This window comes from Chrysemys picta, chromosome 12, assembly GCF_011386835.1.
Source record: "Chrysemys picta bellii isolate R12L10 chromosome 12, ASM1138683v2, whole genome shotgun sequence".
NCBI lineage: Eukaryota > Metazoa > Chordata > Testudines > Emydidae > Chrysemys > Chrysemys picta.
The window spans coordinates 14,834,663-14,855,474 of NC_088802.1; the positions used below are offsets into that span (position 1 = coordinate 14,834,663).

Below are 20,812 nucleotides of genomic sequence, written 5' to 3' on the forward strand. Positions count from 1 at the left end.
CTGCTCCACACACCAGGCGATCCCCTACTTGGAGCAATGCCGAGCTGCTGGACCTCATCAGAGTTTGGGGAGAGGAGGCTGTCCAGTCCCAGTTGTGCTCCAGCTGTAGGAATTATGATACCTATGGACAGATTTCACACTTCATGACAGAAAGGGGTCATGACCGGGACACATTGCAGTGCAGGGTCAAAGTGAAGGAGCTGTGGAACGCCTACCACAAGGCGCGGGAGGCAAACTGCCGCTCCAGTGCTGCACCCAGAAGATGCCGGTTCTACAAAGAGCTCGACATGATACTCAGAGGTGACCCCACCTCCACTGCGAAGAGTCCTGTGGATACTTCAGGGGCTTCCGTGCCAGTCAAGAGTGGACTGAGCCAGGAGGAGGAAATCTTGGACGAGGCTGCGGAGAGGGAGGTGGACCCAGGGCCAGAGGATGACTTGTTCAGAGATGCATGCAGCCAGGAGCTCTTGTGTACCCTGGAGGTGGCTAGCCAGTCACAGCGTTCAGAGCTTGTCGAAGCGGAAACAGGAGACGAGGCCCCTGGTAAGTGGCTTTGATTTTGGGAATTGCTGAAGCGAGTTGTTGGGGGGGGGGAGGGTTGCAGAAGGCTGGCTTGTTTCTGTGTGCTGAGCTTGCCGGAGGGATTTGCAGAAGGCTGCCTTGTATCTGTGCGATGCGCGTACCACCACATGCCTAGGCAGAGCGGCAGAACAGGGTGTTGATGGACTCCCTCACTTCACGGGAATCTGCCTCAGAGATCTCCAGGAAACTCTCGTGGAGATACTGGGCAATCGGCTGCCACGGGTTCTTTGGCAGAGCTGCTTTGTTTCTTGCCCCACTAAGGGTAACGTTCCCACGCTACTCAGCCATCACTGTGTATGTTTGCGGGGGACCATTGCTGCACACGGGCTAGCTGCATGAGGGCCTGGGTGGAAGCCGCATTCCTTGAGATGACCCTCCCTTGATTCCCCGGTCACCCTCAGCAGCGAGATATCTTCCATAATGAGCACAGCCTGTGGAAAGTGTGGGGACAGGAACAATTATCAGCCCCCCCCCACCCCCCAGTGCTGGCTCTCCCCAAGAGCCACGTGCCCAGTGTACAGCAGGGTCCGGGAAGAGTAATTTACCCTGCCCCTGTGGCTACTCACCATTTTGGGGGTCTTGTGGCTCATGTGTGCTTGCCTGGGGTCAACCAGTTAGTGACAGGTGTGTGAGTACTGGCTGTGTTCTAAAGCACTGCCACTGAATCAATGTTGTCTGTGTTGCAAACAAAACTGCTTCTGTGACATGTTGCATTTAAACTTCACAGAGATGACCTTGGGTGCTCAGCCTCCCTCTTTGTTATCAGCAGCAGAACGGCTGCGCAGAATTAGGAATCGGCCAAGAAGAACCAAGGAGGACTTTCTGTGTGATGTTATGATGCACTCTGCCGCTGAGAAACAGGAATTGAAGGAGTGGCGGGACAGTGAGAAGAGGGAACGAAAAGAGAACACGACACACCAGAATGAAGCCTCAGCAGCGAGATATCTTCCATAATGAACACAGCCTGTAGAAAATGTGGGGTAAGGAATTATTTTAATGCCCCCCTTACAGTGCTGACTCTCCCCAAGAGCCACATGCCCACCGCTGTCCTAGAACACTGAATTCCCCTGCCTCTGCGGCTACTCACCATTTTGGGGGTCTTGTGGCTCATGTGTGCTTGCCTGGGGTCAGCCAGTTAGTGACAGGTGTGTGAGTACTGGCTGTGTTTTAAAACACTGATTCAGTGGTCTCTGTGTTGCAAACAATAGTGCCTCTGTAAAATGCTTCATTTTGGCTTCACAAATCTGACCTTGGGAGCCCAGCCTCCCTCTTTTTTATCACCGGCTGAACAGCTGCACAGGATTAGAAAGCAGCCATGAAAAAGTAGAGAGGACCTTCTGCGTGATGTCATGCTGCATTCTGCAGCCGAAAAACAAGAGTTGAATGAGTGACGGGACAGCGAGAACAGGGACCAAAAGGAGAACACAGAGTGCCAGAACGAAGCCACGGAGCGGCTCTTAAAGATTAGAGAGTGCCAAGTGGACACGCTCCAGGCACTCCTAGCACTGAAAACTGAGCAGCTCCGGCCCACCCTCCCCTGCAGCTGTTGTTGCAAAACTCTTTCCCATGCACCACCCACGACCCGCGCACACACACACACACACACACACACACACACAGCGCCAACACACAGTCCAGCTCTGTGGACTCCCAGTACCTACTGCACTCGATACCCATTCCTCTGCAGTTTACCCTGCTGAAGCACAGTACCCGCTGCACAATACTCCAAAGGACAAGGGTGCATACGACACCTGGACATACACAAATCTTTAACCATGTTGGGATCCCACCTCCCCCTGGGACCCTCCCTTCCACCATCCCCCTCACTGCTGATTTTGTGTGTGTGTGTGTGTGTGTGTGTGTGTGTGTGTGTGTGTGTGGTGTGTCTCCTCCAGTTGTTTTTTTAATAAAAGATTTGTTTTGGTTTGAAAGCGACCTTTATTACATTAACTGAATGCAAACATAGCCCTGCAAAGCAACAGTCCATTTTCTTAAACCTTCACAGTGCATCATCCGCACCAACATAATCACCTTCTGCAATCCCAAGCGTAGCAACAAATATTAGTGGCTTTCAGCTTCAAATGGCTGCCTCAAGGCATCCCTCATCCTTATGGCCTTGCACTGTGCCCCTGAAATAGCCCTGGTCTCTGGCTGTTCAAAGTCAGCATCCAGGTGCTGAGACTCAACGGTCCAGCTCCGAGTGAAGCTTTCAGCCTTCCCTTCACAAATATTTATGGACCGTTCAGCACGTGGAAATAACCATAGGAATATTGTCATTGGCCAGGTCCAGCCTACCATATAGGTAGTGCCAGTGGGCCTTTAAATGACCAAGAGCACATTCAACAGTCATTCTGCACATGCTGAGCCTGTTGTTGAACCACTCCTTGCTGCTGTCAAGTTTCCCTGTTTATGGCTTCATAAGCCACAGCTTTACGGGGTAGGTGGGGTCTCCCAGGATCACAATGGGCATTTCAACTTCCCCTACGGTGATCTTCTGGTCTGGGAAGAAAGTTCCTGCTTCCAGCTTCCTGAACAGGCCAGTGTTCTGAAAGTTGCATGCGTCATGCACCTTTCTGGACCAGCCTGCTTTAATGTCCATGAAACACCTATGGCGATCCACAAGCACTTGGAGAACCATAAAGAAATACCCGTTGTGATTAATGTACTCGGTGGCTAGGTGGTCCGGTGCCAGAATTGGAATATGAGTGCCATCTATCTCCCCTCCACAGTTAGGGAAGCCCATTTGTGCAAAGCCAACCACAATGTCGCGCACGTTGCCCAGAGTCCACGGTCTTACGCAGCAGAATGCGATTAATGGCCCTCCACACTTCCATCAACACGAGTCCAACAGTTGACTTTCCCACTCTGAACTGGTTAGCGAACGATCGGTAGCTGTCCGGAGTTGCCAGCTTCCACAGTGCAATCGCCACACGCTTCTCCAACAACGGGGCAGCTCTCATTTTTGTGTCCATGTGCCACAGAGCTGGTGCGAGAGCACCACACAGTACCATGAAAGTGGCTTTCCTCATTCGAAAGTTCTGCAGCCACTTCTCATCATCCCAGATGGGCATGACGATGTGATCCCACCACTCAGTGCTTATTTCCTGAGCCCAAAACCGGGGTTACACTGTAGTCAGCACCTCCGTGAATGCCATAAGCAATCTCATGCCATAGCTCTTGCGCGGTGAGATCAATGTTAGACATGTCTTGGCTTTGTAGTTTAAGGAACAACTTCACTGCCACTCGTGATGTGTTAGTCAGAGCGAGCAGCATATTGGTCAACAGTGCGGGATCCATTCCTGCAGACTGAAGAGGCAGAGCGCACACTGCGCAAACCGTTGAAAGATGGCGCCAAATGTGGAAGGAAGTACAGGGATTGCTGGGATGCAAAGCAATGCATCATAGGGCATTGGGATAGGGCCCAGGATGCCTTGCAACCCCCTCTGCCTTCCCACAACACTTAGCGGCGGAAGAGGAAGACGTGCTCTGTGGGATAGCTGCTGAATGACGATGCAAATGCCGCGAGTGTGAACACGCTATTGCGCAGGCAGCTGACAGTGTGAACACACAACAGCGGTTTCCCTTTAGCACTCGCTGAGCGGCGCTGGAACTGCCAGTGAAGAAAGTCTGCCATTGTAGACATACCCTGAGTATGTGTCTGGGTTTTAGAGGACTTAGAAAAAATGGATAGTACACAGCAAACTAGACTCAACTTTATCCAGAGCAGAGCTGCTGCCCTACTGTAATGAGAAAAATTGTGTCATCTCACAATGAACCCTCTGACTCCACTTATTACCCTGTTGAAGACATTAAAACATCAGAAGTTACTGACCTGCTACCTGTAGTTCCAATATAGCATCTTCATAAGAGACACTGGACTGAAAAAAACACTTGTACTGCCCATCGTCAGAGAGTCGCACATTGCGTATTCTCAGGGAAACACTCCCATTGGTGATGTCGTTTTTCAAGAGCTCAGTTCTTTCTCGATATTCCGGTATCTGCAGTCCGTACTGATCCTGCCCATCACGGTACAGGTGCACGACTGCAGAGAACTGGGATCGGAACCATCTCACCTCCATGTTCTCAGCGCTCATCCTGGGGGAGAGGTGGCAGGGCAGGACGGCCTCCCCACCGAGGGAGGCAATGACTGGATGGTCAGGTCCAGCCACTGTGAACTGTGCTGTGAAATGTACAATGAAAAAGGGAAATTAAATCGGCGAGGGGCTGGGGTGTGGTGTTAATTCAGCAGTAAGACACACATTAAGAGAGCGCCCTGCATTAGAAGTGAGACCATTTAAAGACAAAAGCCTGACAGAGAAAACTTACCATAAACCAATCAAAGGTCTGAACACATGTTATGCTTATCCCAAAGAATTCTCATCTGGCACATGGGACTCTTCGGTAGGATCCAAAGTCTTTCAAACCTTTCTCTAAGGGTTTGTCCTCTTGGTTAACAGGTTCTGTCACTTTGCAGCCCAAGATCTCGGGGCCTCTGGTCAGTTCAAAGCCAACTTTTATACCAAAAATCTTTGTTCTCTTGGGTTTCTGGGACCTGGTCTAACCCAGTTTATGCAATTCTCCCTAGGAGTGGTACTTCTCTGGAGCGGTTACCTGTCCCTCAAGTAATTATCCCCCATGGTCTGTACATTCTGAAGGAGATGGGGTAACCCTCCCCCATGGCATAGATTACAATCCCAGTCCCACAAAGATACATATAACATGTATAGATACCATTGATAAAGAGGGTACAAAAATAAACAGAACATTCATAAAGTGAATTTGATAGTCCCCAAAATGCTGCATGTGGCTGCAATATCTGTCACACAGAGTTCACATGAGAGTGTTATACACTGTCCCTATTATCTCTGAATAAAGCTCTAACTTCTCATGGGCACCCTGGGGATAATGATACTGGGGGCCTGGTTCTCTGATACACCAAGGCCTTTTCGTGCTGCTCCAGCACAGGGGCCTCCTCATCTGCAGGAGGGGTGGTGTAAAGGCTGACAAGGTGTAAAGATATGAAAATAGATCATCACTATGCAGGCAATGGCTTTAAAGGTAAAGTCAGGGGTCAGATAATGGAGACGGAGAAGGAGGCAAATAGAAAAGTGCAAGAAACAGAGAATCGGTCACTATGGAACTGCACAGGATGTGGGAATCTCGGTGCAGAGACTCAGCATCAGGAGAGACAGAGAGAGCTGGTTAAATTAACAGGATGGAAACCACAGCAGGAGGGAACCAAAATGCCCGAGTAGCTGTGGAGCCAGCCCCGGGGATGGAGTGGGTCACTATCAGGGCTTCACTGAAGGCACAGAATGAAGAAGCCAGCAAATATCTTCACATCCTCACTGTGAGATGAGGTCTAGCTCTGAGCCCTAGTCACATGTGCCTAGTGCAGCATGAATGACTTGTGGGTTGTTACGTCTAAACTGGCAAGTCTAGGATTCAGGACTCCTTCGTGACTGAAGAGTCTGATTTCCGACGTATTCGGTCTGTCAGCAGGGCCGGCTTTAGAAAGAGCGGGGCCCGATTCCTGGGGGCAGGGCTTGCCGCAAGCCCTGCCCCCATGGAATCAGGCCGCGTTCTGGCCGGAGCTCCGGCCAGGGTCGCAGGACTTGGGTCTGGCCCGGAGCCGAGATGTGGGGGCCCGAGCCAAGCCGAGCCACGGGGGCCGGGCTGGGCCGGGCCGGAGCCGAGCTGCGGGAGCCGGGCCAGAGCCGAGCCGGGTTAGAGCCGCTGAGGCCGGGGGTGCTCGGCTGGGGGGCCAGGCCTGGCTGCAGGAGCCAGGCTGGAGTCGGGCCAAGCCGCGGGAGCTGGGCTGGAGCCGAGCTGAGCCGTGGGGGCCAGACCGGGCTGAGCCGAGCCGCGGGGGCCGGGCTGGAGCAGAGCCGGAGCCGAGCCGCGGGGGCCGGGCCGGGCTGGAGCCGAGCCGGGTCAGAGCCGCTGAGGCCGGGGGTGGTCGGCCGGGGCCGGGCCAGCGCACTCGGCCAGAACTGGGGCCAGAGTGAGCTGCTTGGCCGGGGCTGGACTGGGCCGCGCTGCGCCTCCCCGGAGCCCTTCTCGCACCCCCCGCCACCCCAGCTTACCTGGTGCTGCCTGCCTGCCTGCCTGCCCACCCCTGCTTCTTTTCAGACTTCCCGCGAACCTCTGATTCGCGGGAAGCATGGGAGGGGGAGAAGCAGGGGGCGGAGTGTTCAGGAGAGGGGAGGAGGGAGAAGTGAGCTGGGAGCGGGGTGGAGAGCTGCGGCGCGGGGCCCGATTCAGCCAAATCAGCTGAATCGGCCTAAAGCCAGCCCTGTCTGTCAGTGCAGTGTCTAGGAATTGGGTAGTTTCCTTTTAAATAGTTTGCGAGCCCTGTAGTGGTGCTCTCTGTGTTCTGTGTTTTAGAAACTGCCAGAAATCAGCCAGAGCAGTAGGAAGGATGTAGTGTCAAGGCCTGACAAGATGGTGTAAAGATAGGAACCATGGTTACTGGGGACCCAGGTGTAGCCTGTGATTTCTCCATGAGCTCCTACCTGACGCCAGCCTGTGAACCTGTAGAGCGAGGCAGAGAACGACGTAGCTGGGCAGAGCGGAGCTCACTGTGGAGCCGGGGGAGAATGAGGGAACCTTCCCCATCATCGTAGCTTGGTCTGGGGAACAGGAGAAATAACAAACCAGACAGCGAGTGAGTGGGATGCAGTGACAGTGCCAGGTTGTCTGACTTTCATAGCCCTGGTCCATGGATCAGTTATGTTTACATTAGCACACTTCCCAATATTCATAGACTAAGGTCAGAGGGACCATTAGATTCTAGTCTGATCTGTGCCACAGGCCAAAGACTCTCACCCATTTACCCCTGTACTGAGCCCAAACTTGTGTTTGACTGAAGCATCTTCCAAAAAGTCACCAAGTCTTTTTCTGAAGACAGCAAGAGATGGACAATTCATCAGTTCCCTTGGTAGTTTGCTCCAGTGATTAATCACCCTCATGGTTACAATTCTGTGCCTTAATTCTAATTAGAATTTGACCAGTTTTAACTTCCATCCATTGGTTCTTGTTATGCCTTTCTCAACTGTATTAAAGAGCCCTTTAGCAACATGTACCTTCTTCATGAAGGTGTGACAGGTGGGGAATTTTACTGAAATATTTTTATGAACTATCAGTAGGACTCTGTACTGATCCCCTTGGCATCGCTGCTGCTTCGGGGGAAAGAATTGCTTCTCTCGCTGGGACGTGGCCGAACAGGCTAGGTGTCTGAGATGTAGAGCCACTCGGACTGTCTGGGCTGGAATCAACACATATCAATGGAGAATTTTGAAAAGACAATGGGAAGCCTCAAGGATTAAGCAACAACTCCTACACCAAGTTTCTTCCCCCCACCTCTCTGCAGGGAAGAGGAGCAATAGCCGGGAGCTGGAGCACAAAGGGCGAAGGTGCCAGGTGTCTGTGTTAAAGGACTGGGCTGACAGAGACACAGGAACTCAATTGGGACTGAGAGACAAAAAAGGGACAGGGAGAGAGGGAGCCAAGCTGGACCCTCCAGCAGCACGGCTCGGCAGAGCCCCAGCTCTGGCCAGGCTGAACCCTCTCTTAAACTTTGCTTCTCTGTGCTGACCTAAGGACTTTCAGACTCCATAGGCCAGGTGACTAACACATGGTTAGTTGGTGTGGAAAAGGTGCCTGGTGTCTCTGCAGATACTCACTGAGAACACTGAGCCCTGAAGGGGTAGAACAAGTCTCCTGCAGGAGTCTGGCTTGCTGGACTTGCTGCAGGGAGCCATGGAGAAAGCCAGGGATCGCTGGTGCTCAAAGGCCCAGTTTCTGAGTCACTGAAGCTATGGACTTGCCTCTGTGGAAGTGTGTGGATCGTGGGGTCCAGCACAATCAAGGGGTCACTCCCAAGGGCCTGGCTGAAGGCCAGGGCACAGACCAGACCTTGTGAATCCATGACAGAAAGTCACCTCTCACTCTTCTCTTTGCTAAACTGAACAGAACGATCTCCTTCAGTCTCCTACAGTGAGGCGTTTGCTCCAGCCCCTAAATCATGTTTGTGACCCTTTTCTGCAGTGTCTGTGATATTTTGGGGTGCAATCCAGACCTAAGGGGTTGCGTCACTGCCTGCCCTGCCCTCCCGAGTGCGGCTGCTCAGAGCCCCTGGGGAACCTGCCCATGTCACACAGGCACCTGCCTGGGAGCAGTTCAGAGCTGAGCTCTCTTGGAAATGTGGCCCTAGGCCTCTATGGCCGCTGGCGCCTGCAAGAGGCTGCATTGCTGTGAACGGCAGTGGGGGGATTCCCACAAGGGCTGACGTCACTTGGGGCTCACACCACATAGCGCCGATGGAAGCTCTGGCTGGGTCTGGGCTGTGGCAGGGTGAAGTGGCTGTAACCTGCCTCTGGCTAGGACAGCAGCAGGGGCCGGCAAAGAGCAGCCGCACTGGGGAGGAAGTAGGTGAGAGCAGGGCTGGCAGGTGAGTCACTCACTGAGCACCTGCATTCGGTGCGGGCTGCTGATAACCTGCCAGGAGAGGTAAAGCTCCCCCCTCCCTGCCAGAAAGCCCCCTAAGGGAAACAGCAGCCACACCTACCCTACCTTGGGGTGAGACCCCCCCGCCCCCAGAATGCAAAGGGCCTTGAGGGCACAGACAGGTGTGCCCTCAAGGCTCCCTTGGGGGGGGGGGGGGGAGATTTTCACAACCACAGGGGAGTTAGGATCAATGGGGCTTGTGGTCCTGAATCCCTTAAAAGCTTTAGAAAATCTCCCCCTCCCTGCATCAGTTGCGCCCAATCTGGCCCCAGGTGTTTCCCTTCCATCTTTCACCCTCTCACTCTGGAAGTTCACGGTGGTGAGCTGAAGATGGAAACACCTGCACCCGCCCAATAGTGCCCCACAGGAAAATTACAACTGGGGATCGGTTCCTACAGCTGTCAGTAAATAGAGCAGAACAGCAAACAAACGGGAACCTGGCAGTGGAGAAGTGACTGGACAGGTCTCTGAATCTGTGTGGGCATCTCTACAGCCACAGCTCAGTTCCCCGTGGGAAAGTGACACGTTATCCCCCAAATCCCAGGAGCGAGGTCCTTTGATAGCAGCAGCTCCTCTGACTAATCAGTGCCATGAGCCAGGAAATATCCAAGGGAGCAATTCAGCTGGGGTTGCAGTGAGTGAACCCCCTACCTGCGGAGTCCTGTGGAGTCATTTCTGAGCCGTTCCAATCTCCCAGCTTCACTAGCCCCCAGAGCCATTCTCTCTAGGCAGAGCTCCTGCTCCCAGAGACTGCGTCCCTTTTGCAGGCTGTGACATCCATCCTGCCGGAGGGGTCAGGGAGCCACAGGGATTAACTCCAGCCTGCCCCTGAGCTTTTCATTAAATTAATATGTTTTATATGTAATGGAAGCACCGTCCTCTCTTGGCCCATCCACCAGCTTCAAAACCAAAAGAAGGACAGAGGCTGGAACGTGACTGTGACTGGCTCCTCCTTAGGGTGGTTATGGCACAAAGATCCAATTCCTCTGACACACCCACAGTGCTAGTGAAAGGGCAGCTTTGGTGCCAGCAGCCTCAGCTCTTAACTTCGACTGGTGACACAGTCAGTTCTGCAGGCTGTTTTCTTGTGCTCCAGGAGTCGCTGTAATTACCTCAGTCCTGTGTAAACAATGGGACCAAAGTCTGCTTCAGCAGCCACTAGACTCAATGGCCAGGTTAATTTAGTCTAGTGCCCTGGAATATTCCTCATTCCCAGCCCCACCCTCCAAATACACGCAGGACTCGTGGCTGAAAATACTCATTGATACAAAATTAACCAGTGACTATTTGGGGGATAGGGTTTTAGGCTATACTGTCCAGGTGGCCCAGCCCCACTCTTTGGGCCTCAGCTCCTGCAATGTTGTTCAGACAGCCTGGCTCAGACACTCCTCTCCTGGGCCCCAGCTGCTCTGCTCTTCTCCAAGACACAGGTGCCAGCAAGGCAGGGAAACAAAAAAGCAAGATGGTGCCAGGCTGCGTGCAGCAAACCTGCTGAATTCTCTGGGATCTTGGGAAAATGCTAAATTCCATCACCGGGGACTGTTGTGATAATCGGGGTAAAAATGTCCCTGAATTGTGAGCTGGGCTGTGAGAAGGGAGCAAACATTAAGAAAATATCACAATAGCCTGTAATAATAAATGCTGATAGGAAGAGCTGCAAACAGAGCCGGAGCTACCCCATTGGGGGCCCTAAGCAGGAATAGTGGGGGGTGGCCCTGACCCACCCCTGAGAATTCTAACTGCATTATTTCCACAAATCATGGACCTGAGCGGTGGGTGGAATAGCCCATCCGCTCAGTATTATGTTCACCAGCTAGGCCTAATTTCAGACACACCCATTGTGGTCCATTGATTTCCCATCCTGTAATTCTCATGTTTACCAGGCATGATCTGAACACAGTCCTGGAGTTAAACCAGGAGCCTGTCTGTTGGGATTGAGTCAGTCGGCCAGGCCTAGACAGGCTCCTGGTTTAACTCCAGGACTGTGTTCAGATCATGCCTGGTAAACATGAGAATTACGGGATGGGAAATCAATGGACCACAATGGGTGTGTCTGAAATTAGGCCTAGCTGGTGAATGTAATACTGAGCGGATGGGCTATTCCACCCACCGCTCCCCCTTGGGGACCTCTAAAAGAGAATTTTTGGGGGAAATTAGCTGCTGGCTGATTGGGAGACAGGTGAGCAGGAAAGACCAAGGTTCACCATCATGGCTGCCACCCCCACCATCTCTTGGAACCTCAGAATCCACCATTACATGGTTGGGCCTTCATAGTCCTGATCCAGAGAGATGCGCTGAATAAACCGAGGGACCCAGGAAGGGACCCAGGTGGCATCACCACCTCCACTGACTCTGGCTAAATCCCAGACACAACCTGGGATAAGAGACTTTGTCACACACACACACCCTGTGTGTCCCTTTCCTTCCCTACCTTACCTTTCTCTGTCCTATCCCTCTCCTTTTGCCTTCTGTATATTTTGCAACAGTCCTGTAAGCCGGTGGCCAGAAAGAGGCAGCTACAAGCAATGCCCTAAACAGCCCGATGCTGGTAAAAGTTTGCTCTGTCCTCGGAGTGGCTGATCAGACCGTGTGCTGTGATTCTCCAGCAGCGAGGCTATAAGTCAGACTCACAGATAGAAGGTGCATTTCCTCTCTTTGCTGTTTTTTTCTCTCCCCTCCTGGGCTTGTCTTGTTTGGTTGTCTAGGAAACGGGATTGGACTTTCACAGAAGTCATGGCAGCTCCAGCCCATCTCAACTAACTTCTTCCCTTTTATTCAAAAAAACAGCTATTATCATTTCTAATTTTCCCTCCTTTGACATTCACCCCTTCTTGTCAACTTTTGAGAATAGGCCACTTCCACCCTAATTGAATTGGCCTCTTTAGCGCTGACCCTCCACCTGGTAAGGCAACTCCCATCTTTTCATGTGCTGTAATATTTATACTGCTTACTGTATTTTGCACTCCATGCATCTGATGAAGTGGGTTTTAGCCCACAAAAGCTTATGCCCAAATACATTTGTTAGTCTGTAAGGTGCCACAAGGGCTCGTTGTTGCTTTTGCTGATACAGACTAACACGGCCACCACTCTGAAACCATAAAGACTGACATACAGGGGGTGCTTCCTTCTAAAATCTCTCTGCAGCTAAAGGAAACAAGACATGTTATTAAAATGAGAGCCTGACTCAATACTTTAAATTTCAAATGTTTTAACTGTTTGTCCTTTTCTGTATCTTTAATAAAAGGTTAAAGGGATGTTTCATGGTGTGTTTGCCATGGGACTCAGCAGGCTGAGGTCTCTGAAAACCAAACCCCGAACCTTGTTTAAAAGTGCTTAATATTAGACAGTGACAGGGTCATGTTAACACCTTTGGTTCTTTGTGCCCATTGATTTCATCCACATTAATACAACGTATAATATAACATACCAGCATAAGCTCCATGGGGCCTTGACTCAGATGCCTGGTGCAGTTCTCTCTTTTCAAAGCTGCTGTTTCAGGCTGTCTGCAGACTCAGGCAGTCATTGCCTGTTCTTATTTTCAAAGTTATCTCTGCAACCGTAAAGCTAGAAACTTAGGCTGGGGTTTCACAGCCAGCTAGGGGATGGTATGATGACGTTGCCTACAGTGCCATGTGCCCCATCTGTGACTGTAGCAAATATCTCCAATGGCCAGAGATGGGACATTAGATGGGGAGGGCTCTGAGTTGCTACAGAGAATTCTTGCCCAGGTGTCTGCTTGGTGGGTCTTGCTGACATGCTCAAAGTCTAAGTAATCACCATTTTGGGGGTCAAGAAGGAATATTAAGTCAGATTGGCAGAGACCCTGTTTTGTTTTTTTGTTTTTTGTCTTCCTCTGTACATTGGGGCACGGGTCACTTTCTGATTTAAACTAGAGTAAATAGTGGATTCTCTATTGCTTAAAGTCTTTAAGTCATGACTTGAGAAATTCAGTAGCTCAGCCAGAGGTTAGGGGTCTATTACAGGAGTGGGTGGGTGAGGTTCTGTAGCCTGCAATGTGCAGGAGGTCAGACTAGATGATCATGATGACCTCTTCTGCCCTTGAAGTCTATATGAATTGGGTGCCCAATTCCTATTAATTTCAAATGGGAACTGAGCATCCAAATGTTTTATGTGGTTTTGAAAATCCCCCCTGTGATTTCTGAAGATGCAGATGGAGATTCTGGAGCCCAATATCTGCAGCAAGAGGTGAATTCAGCAGCCTAAGAACTGAGGAATACACTGGGCCCAGCTGTAATAAGGGAAATAATATTTATTTACCACCCACCTGCCCAGGCTTCCCCCCGCACTAGAGAGACACCCCGACAGAGTTCTGGTTGTGAGGAGTGTGACAAGGGCAGGCAGCTGGACAGAAGCTCAGCAGCAGCCCAAGATCAGCAGAGAAAACCCTCTGCACAGTGTCAGTTTCCTTCACAGGTTTCCTGGCACAAGTAAAATAAAACAACTTAGCACAGTCTGTGGCCACGTTCACTTCATGCAGCGGCACAGACTGAGACCCCAAGGGCAGGGCCCCCTCTAGAGATCTGAATCAGTCACTCCATGTCCAGTGGATGTTTCACCTCTGTGCTGAGATGCCAAACAGCATCTGCATTGGTGCCGATTGTGATGGTGGATGAGATGATGTGGGCTCCAGTTCCCTATGAAATAAACTAAGACCAAACAGCTCACTTCACACAGGTCACCAGACATCATCCTTGTATCATTGTCCTGTGCTATTACTGACCGACTGTACCAGTGCCCTAGCAGTGAAAATAACAGAACACCACTGGCCATCACGTACAGACCCCAGCTAAAACCTCTCCAGCACATCATCAACGATCTACAACCTATCCTGGAAAATGATCCCTCACTCTCACAGACCTTGGGAGGCAGGCCAGTCCTCTCTTACAGACAGCCCCCCAACCTGAAGCAAATACTCACCAGCGACTACACACCACCCCACAGAAACACTAACCCAGGAGCCAATCCCTGTAACAAAACTCGTTGCCTACTCTGTCCCCACATCTAGTCTAGCAACACCATCAGAGGACCCAACCACATGAGCCACACGATCAGGGACTCATTTACCTGCACATCTACTAATGTGATATATTCCATCATGTGCCAGCAATGCCCCTCTGCCATGTACATTGGCCAAACCGGACAGTCTCTACATAAAAGAATAAATGGACACAAATCAGACATCAGGAAAGGTAACATACAAAAGCCAGTAGGAGAACACTTCAATCTTCCTGGACATTCAATAACAGATTTAAAAGTAGCCATACTTGAACAAAAAAACTTGAAAAACAGACTTCAAAGAGAAACTGCAGAACAAAAATTCATTTGCAAATTTAACACCATTACTTTGGGCTTGAATAGGGACTGTGAGTGGCTGGCTCACTACAAAAGCAAATTTCCCTCTCTTGGTATTGACACCTCCGCATCAATTATTGGGAGTGGACTACATCCATGCTGGTTGAATTCGCCCTGCCAACACTGTTCACCACTTGTGAGGTAACTCCCTTCTCTTCATGTGTCAGTATAATAATGCCTGCATCTGTAACTTTCACTCCATGCATCTGAAGAAGTGGGTTTTTTTACCCACAAAAGCTTATGTCCAAATAAATCTGTTAGTCTTTAAGGTGCCACCGGACTCCTCATTTTTGTGTGTGGATACAGACTAACACGGCTACCCCCCGATATTTGATTAAATTTATAGCTTTTTAAATGCCTTTTGAGGATTCTGCAGCTTGTACTAGCACTAGTTGGAGTAGATGGTCTCTGCAGTGTGTATAGGAGAGATTAGAGTTACACTTTTCTCTGAGCAAAGCTTGTACTCCACCATGTTTTCCAGAGAAGTTTGCAGCTCCATCAAATCCACAAGCAGCCATCTGTTAGGGATTCAATTGACAAGTATTTAACTCTTTTAAGTTGTGGCTTGTCAGAGATGCAGGCGATGTGTCTTCTATAACCTGAACATCTAGAAATTCTTCTACTGACCTACCACTGCTATCAAGAGAACGTAGGCAGACTTAATACTTGACACCCATTTGCATCGGTGCATTCATCAGCCATTTATGCACATTTTCTGAATGCGGTGAGAGAGTTCTTCACTTTTTCAACTGCTGAGGCTTTCAGTGTGGCACTGCATGCTTCTAACCAGTCAGCTGAGTTTCTTGCAGAAAGATAGTGAGCATTAGCTGGTCTTGGTCGGAACCAGTGCCCAACTTCTGGATTAACAAATGACAATGCCCTTAACACTGGACTCCAGTTTGTAGCATGTGGTATCTCTTGCTTAAAGAGAAAATATGATGTGACAGCCATGTTTGTTCGCATAAACTGTGTTGTGTCTCCAGCATTCCTAACAGCCTCATTAAGTACTTCTAAAATTGGCTTTGACAATGACTGGCTTATAACGCTTTCTTCATGTCGATGCAGTCCAGAGGATTGGTGTTTTGCAGCCTTTTCACATAGTTTGTCAGCATTGGCTTTGCTGATCAGGCTGGCAAACCAAGCTCCTCCACTTTTACTATATAAATCCATGGAATGCTCACAGCTTGAATACTGCGTGCAGTCCTAGTCACCCCATCTCAAAAAGATATATTGGAGTTGGAAAAGGTACAGAGAAGGGCAACTGAAATGATTAGGCATGTGGAACAGCTTCATATGAGAGATTAAAAAGACTGGGGGACTTTCCAGCTTGGACAAGAGACTACTAAGGGGGGGGATATGATAGAGGTCTATAAAATCTTGACTGGTGTGGAGAAAGTGAAAAGCTCCCTCACATAACACAAGAACTAGGGGTCACCCAATGACAGTAATAGGCAGCAGGGTTAAAACAAACAAAAGGAAGTACTTCTTCACACAACACACAGTCAACCTGTGGAACTTTTTGCCAAGGGCTGTTGTAAAGGCCAAAACTAGAACAGGATTTAAAAAAAAAGAACTAGATAAGTTAATGGAGGATATTGTCCATCAATGGCTATTAGCCAGGATGGGCAGGGATGCAACACCATGCTCTGAGAGCCTCTGTTTGCCCGAAGCTGGGAGTGGACGACAGGGGATGGAGCACTCAATAATTGCCCTGTTCTATTAATTCCCTTTGAAGCACCTGGCATTGGCCACTGTCGGAAGACAGAGTACTGGGCTAGATGGACCATTGGTCTGACCCAATATGGACGTTCTTATGTAAAAAAATAAATATAATGAAAATGTTTAGTTCAGGAACTCCCAACACCAGCCAAAATTGATCACTTGGGCAACACAGCTCTGTCTGCTGGAAACCTAGGCAGAGTAGGTGAGTTCATGTAAATACAGTCTGGTCCTGAAGCCTTCCCCCCACCCCTGGCTCATCACTGGCTGTCAGGAGAGAGCTCATTCAGACCTTGCTTACAAATCATAATTTTAAATGATAAGGTTGGCTGACATTGCCGAAACGAATGTGCCGACATTGTCAGAAAAAACAACAGCTGTGTGAGGAAGCCAGTCTTTGTTCGTAGTTTTCTAACCTACTCTACTTCTTCGGGTACAAGTATTTTATCATACACTGTATATGCTTTTAAATTGTGTTTTAATGCTTCAATTTCAATTGAAATTTCCCATCAATGACAAAATTGGCAACACTGTCATAACTAGTTGACCACTGGAGGGGTGTTTGGGAAATTCAGGGGGGTGTACAGCCCCCCGGGGGGTGTAGGGAAGGCCTGGTCTCACTGAATAAAGTTCCTGCTGCAGCACCTCAGTAGGTTACATCAAAGAGACGCTGCAGTGACTAGGCATTCAGATGCCTGTGCCTTTAAGAACCCAGCCCTGGGAAGCCCATGCTGAGAGGTGCTGTCTGTGAGAGGGAAAATAAAAAATCCCCTCTGCTCCACTCACCCTCTGCCCCTACCTGTGTTGGGGTTTTGCCCTCTGTCACCCTCTGGCAGTGCCTCACCCCTGGCTCCTTCCCCTCCCTGATTTTGCCCTTCAGCACCTTCCTAACCCTGCTTCCAGCTGCTTGACTCCCCTGACCAGTCAATTTTTGCCCCCTGCTCAGACCCTGGCCACCTATATCTAGGTATCTCATAGAACTGGAAGGGACCCTGAAAGGTCATTGAGTCTAGCCCCCTGCCTTCACTAGCAGGACTAAGTACTGATTTTGCCCCAGATCCCTAAGTGGCCCCGTCAAGGATTGAACTCACAACCCTGGGTTTACAGGCCAATGCTCAAAGCACTGAGCTCTCCCCCTCCTCCGATTTGCCCCTTCTATCCCCTGTAAAAAGCACTCAGCAGAATCTTATGCCTAGTAAGGGCAGAGTGAAGGGCAGTGGCTTCAGCAGATGTTACTGAACATGCTCAGTTTGTTCCCAGCAGATGAAGTGCACCCCCTAAGTAGCAAATTCCTACAGACAGCGGTGTCCTACACTACAGGAATGAGCCACATAAGGAAAACCTGAAACATTTTACATCAAACATTTGATTTTTTTTATCTCTAACAACAAAAACATCCCCCGAGCCCGGCGCCCCCCAGCCTGGCACCCCAGGAAGTCACCTCGGTTACGAGCCCCCAAATCCGGCCCTGGTCCCCAGATCACTCACCGAGGCTGCAGCCCCAGTGCCGCACACGGGGTCATGCCGCCAGAGGGTTTGAGACCCGACCCGGCATCGTTATTGTTGCGACGTTTGTAGCTGAAGTGACGGTGCCGAGCCCCCGCCTGGGCCTGACACGCGCTGCAAAACTGAAAGTACCGAAGTAGGGGAAGTGAAAGTACCGGTCTGTGTCCCGGGCTGGTTGGGGGCGGAGCAAACTCCTCTTAAAGTACCAGCCCCCCCCGCAGGGCCCGGAGCTGGGGGCGGGCTGGGAGGGGCAGTTTGCCGGGGAGCCAGTGTAGAGGTGCCAATGCCCCCCCGCTGCTGTCCCTGCCCCCCCGGGATGCTGGGTTCAGTAATTCCCCCGCCCAGCACCGCCCGCCACAGCTCGGTCCGGCTGGGAAATAAAGCAGCAGCCAGTTCTCATCCCCCCCGCTGCCCTGCCATAAGTGGAGCAGAATGAGGAAGGAGGGGGAGGGGAGCTGAAATCCGGAGTGACTGAGTGGGAACCGGGGCGGGAAGCAACAGCTGGTCAATGGGGGATCAGAACGGACTGACTGTGACTCGGGCACTGCCCGGCTGTAGCTGGCTCGGCTCCTAAAGGCGTTCAGGGGGGCAGAACCGGGGGGGAGTCAGGGAGGGCAGCAGCTCTGGGACTCGCAGACCCCCGCTCCCCCCGGGGAGTGGCGGCAGGTGGCAGGTGCCCAGAACGAGTCCAAGTCCCCACCCCAATCCCGCCTCAGGCTCTGGGAGGGAGTTCGGGTGCCGGAGGGATGCGGGCTCTGGGATGGAGTTTGGGTGCTGGGTGCAGGCTCTGGGCTGGGGCAGGGGGCCAAAGAGGAGGACTTCCCCCCCCCCCCAGCCCTCTGCCCACTGGCAGCAGTGAGCCCCAGGGAAGGGGGGGTCCTCCCTGGCCCCCCAGGCTCAGGGGGTCCAGCCAGGATAAGCCCTGTCCTGCCCACATCAGACTTGACTCGGAGTCACCTGCTGGGGGGGGGCTGCCATGCGCCTCCTCCCCTCCTCCCTTCACAGGCACAGCAGCCGCCTCAGAGACTGCCCCCAGTGCCCAGGGCCGGCTCTAGGCACCAGCGCTCCAAGCATGTGCTTGGGGCAGCACTTTCCAAGGGGCGGCACTCCAGGCCCCCCCCCCTTTTTTTTTTCTTGGGGCACAAAAAGCCGGAGCCGGACATGAACCAAGATGTTCCCTGTCAGCTGAGGCTTTCAGGCTGCGCTGGAACTGACACTGCAGTTCTGGCTGCAGTCGCTAGATGGCGCTCATGGCAGCCGGAGTCGCACAGGCTGGACTGCAGTTCAGGCTGCCTGGCCGCTGGAGAGCCGGAGCGTCATCCCCGGAGCTGAGCCCGGCTGCGACGGCGAGAGGGGCTCAGCTCCGGGGGATGATGCTCCGGCTCTCCAGCGGCCGGGCAGCCTGAACTGCAGCCCAGCCTGGGGGTGAGGAGCCGGGGAGGAGGGAAGTGGAGCCCGGATGCAGGGAGGGGGGAGGGGTCCTGCTGCCGCTGCTGCTCTGAGTCTCCCCAGGGCGGCGCGGCGTTTCCCCGCCCGAGGGGGCTGTGCAGGCGCCGCCGGGCTGGGCAGGGGGCGCGGATCCCGGCTCGCGCGCTGATAGGGCGAGTGGCTGGGCAGCCCGAGCTGCCAGGGAGCTGCCGCCGCCCCCTCCTGCTCCCGGACCCAGCCCGCCACGCACCTCCCCCGCCTCAGCCCCGCACTGCCTGCCCTGGGCAGGGAGAGGCAGAGCCCGGCTCCGAGCAGGGCAGCGGGGGATACTGCCCTGCCGGGGGACCCCCGCAGCTCAGGCACCTGGGGGTCAGTGTCTGTCCTCTCGGCTCTGCCTGGACGGGGCTGGGGAAGCAGCTGTCAGCGCCTGCCCCTCTCAGCCCTTGTACCCCCATCCCGCTCGCAGCCCCTCCACTTGTACCTCCCCCATTGCTCCTTCGCTGCACCCCTTCCCCTTGTACTCTCCCTTCACCCGCACCTCTCCCCTTGTACCTTCCCCCAGCCCTCTCCTCCCGCACCTCCCCCCTCCCCAGCCCTCTCCTCCCGCACCTCTCCCCTCCCCTGCACCTCTTCTCCCGCAACCCTCCTGATACCCCCCTCCTCCTCCACAAGCACCCCCACACCCGCTCCTCTGCCTGAACCCTCTTTACTAGCTCCCCATCCCTTTCTGGGTACAAGGTTTGAGGGTTAGTCCCTATGCCTTCCATGTGCATTTGGAGCACTAAAGATGGGGTTGCAGGGGTGAGATTTATACTAAAGTGAAATAAAAATAGGAGAAACAGTTTGATTCCCACTGCAAGTGTAAATGGGGATTGCTGTGGTGAACAAGGAGGTCATGTTTGGGGTGGGAGCTCAGGCCTGGGGCAGCAGGGGGTGCGGGTGGGGGGGAAGAGAGAGCCCAGGGCTGGGGCGTGCGGCTGGGGGAGGCAAAAAACCTAGAGCCGGCCCTGCTCATGAAGCCCTATACAGGCGCCCTGGACAGTGAAGAAGAACTCTTCAACTACCGGCTGAGCAAGTGCAGAATGGTGGTGGAGTGTGCAAAACCGCATCCTGAGCCAGCTCCATTTGGGCCTGGTCGGGGCCTCTCCCAGCTCGGCGCCTGCACCGGGAGCTGGTTTCGTTTGCCAGAAGGCTGGGCACATCCGCCTTCTGGCCTGGATGGGAGCTGCTTCCCCACCAGTGGGGACGGAGAGGTTTCTCTGCCCCTTGGGAAGATGGCAGCTGCTTCCCTCAGGCTCTGGGGCCATGTGCAGAGCCTTCTTCCTGAACATCCTCAGGAGCCTGGCCATCCTGGAACCGAGCGGGGAGCAGGTGTGAGTCTGGGGTCAAGGCAGCCTTTCACTCATGGGCCTTTTCGGTCCCTCCTCATCCCTGCTCCAACCAGAGCAGCCCCTTCTCCCCCCACAGGAGTGCAGGGAGTGCAAGCTACACACACTGGCAGGAGTTCATTGCATGATCTGCTCCCAACGTTTCCCCTCATAATCCTTGCTGCTGCTGCAATATCCAGGAAGTCTCAACCTTTTAGAGCAATGGGGTCAGTCCCAAAGACCATCGGTTACTCTGGACAAGCAGCCCCCTCCTGTCGTCCCAGGCCACACTCCCCCGCCCAGGGTAGAGAACGAACAGAACCCAGGAG

General features: G+C 52.5%; 1 protein-coding gene across 5 annotated transcripts in view; it reads right to left on the bottom strand.

Annotated features, from left to right (window-relative positions):
* LOC101941192 (butyrophilin subfamily 1 member A1-like) overlaps positions 1 to 18,081 on the bottom strand; it is a 93,904-nt gene extending 75,823 nt beyond the window's left edge. Inside the window, exons 1-4 of one of the 5 annotated variants that reach the window (XM_065565069.1) lie at positions 17,671 to 17,729; positions 14,176 to 14,257; positions 7,098 to 7,214; positions 4,415 to 4,762 (exon numbers count right to left, since the gene is read on the bottom strand). In XM_065565069.1, the coding sequence (XP_065421141.1) occupies positions 4,415 to 4,762; positions 7,098 to 7,203 (454 nt within the window). In that variant the 5' untranslated portion in view covers positions 7,204 to 7,214; positions 14,176 to 14,257; positions 17,671 to 17,729. Of the gene's footprint in view, positions 1 to 4,414; positions 4,763 to 7,097; positions 7,215 to 9,741; positions 10,285 to 11,721; positions 11,871 to 14,175; positions 14,258 to 17,670 lie in introns of those variants that run through there. The other 4 variants (XM_065565067.1, XM_065565065.1, XM_065565066.1 and 1 more) reach the window with 4 other exon arrangements.
* Positions 18,082 to 20,812: the final 2,731 nt, after the last annotated feature.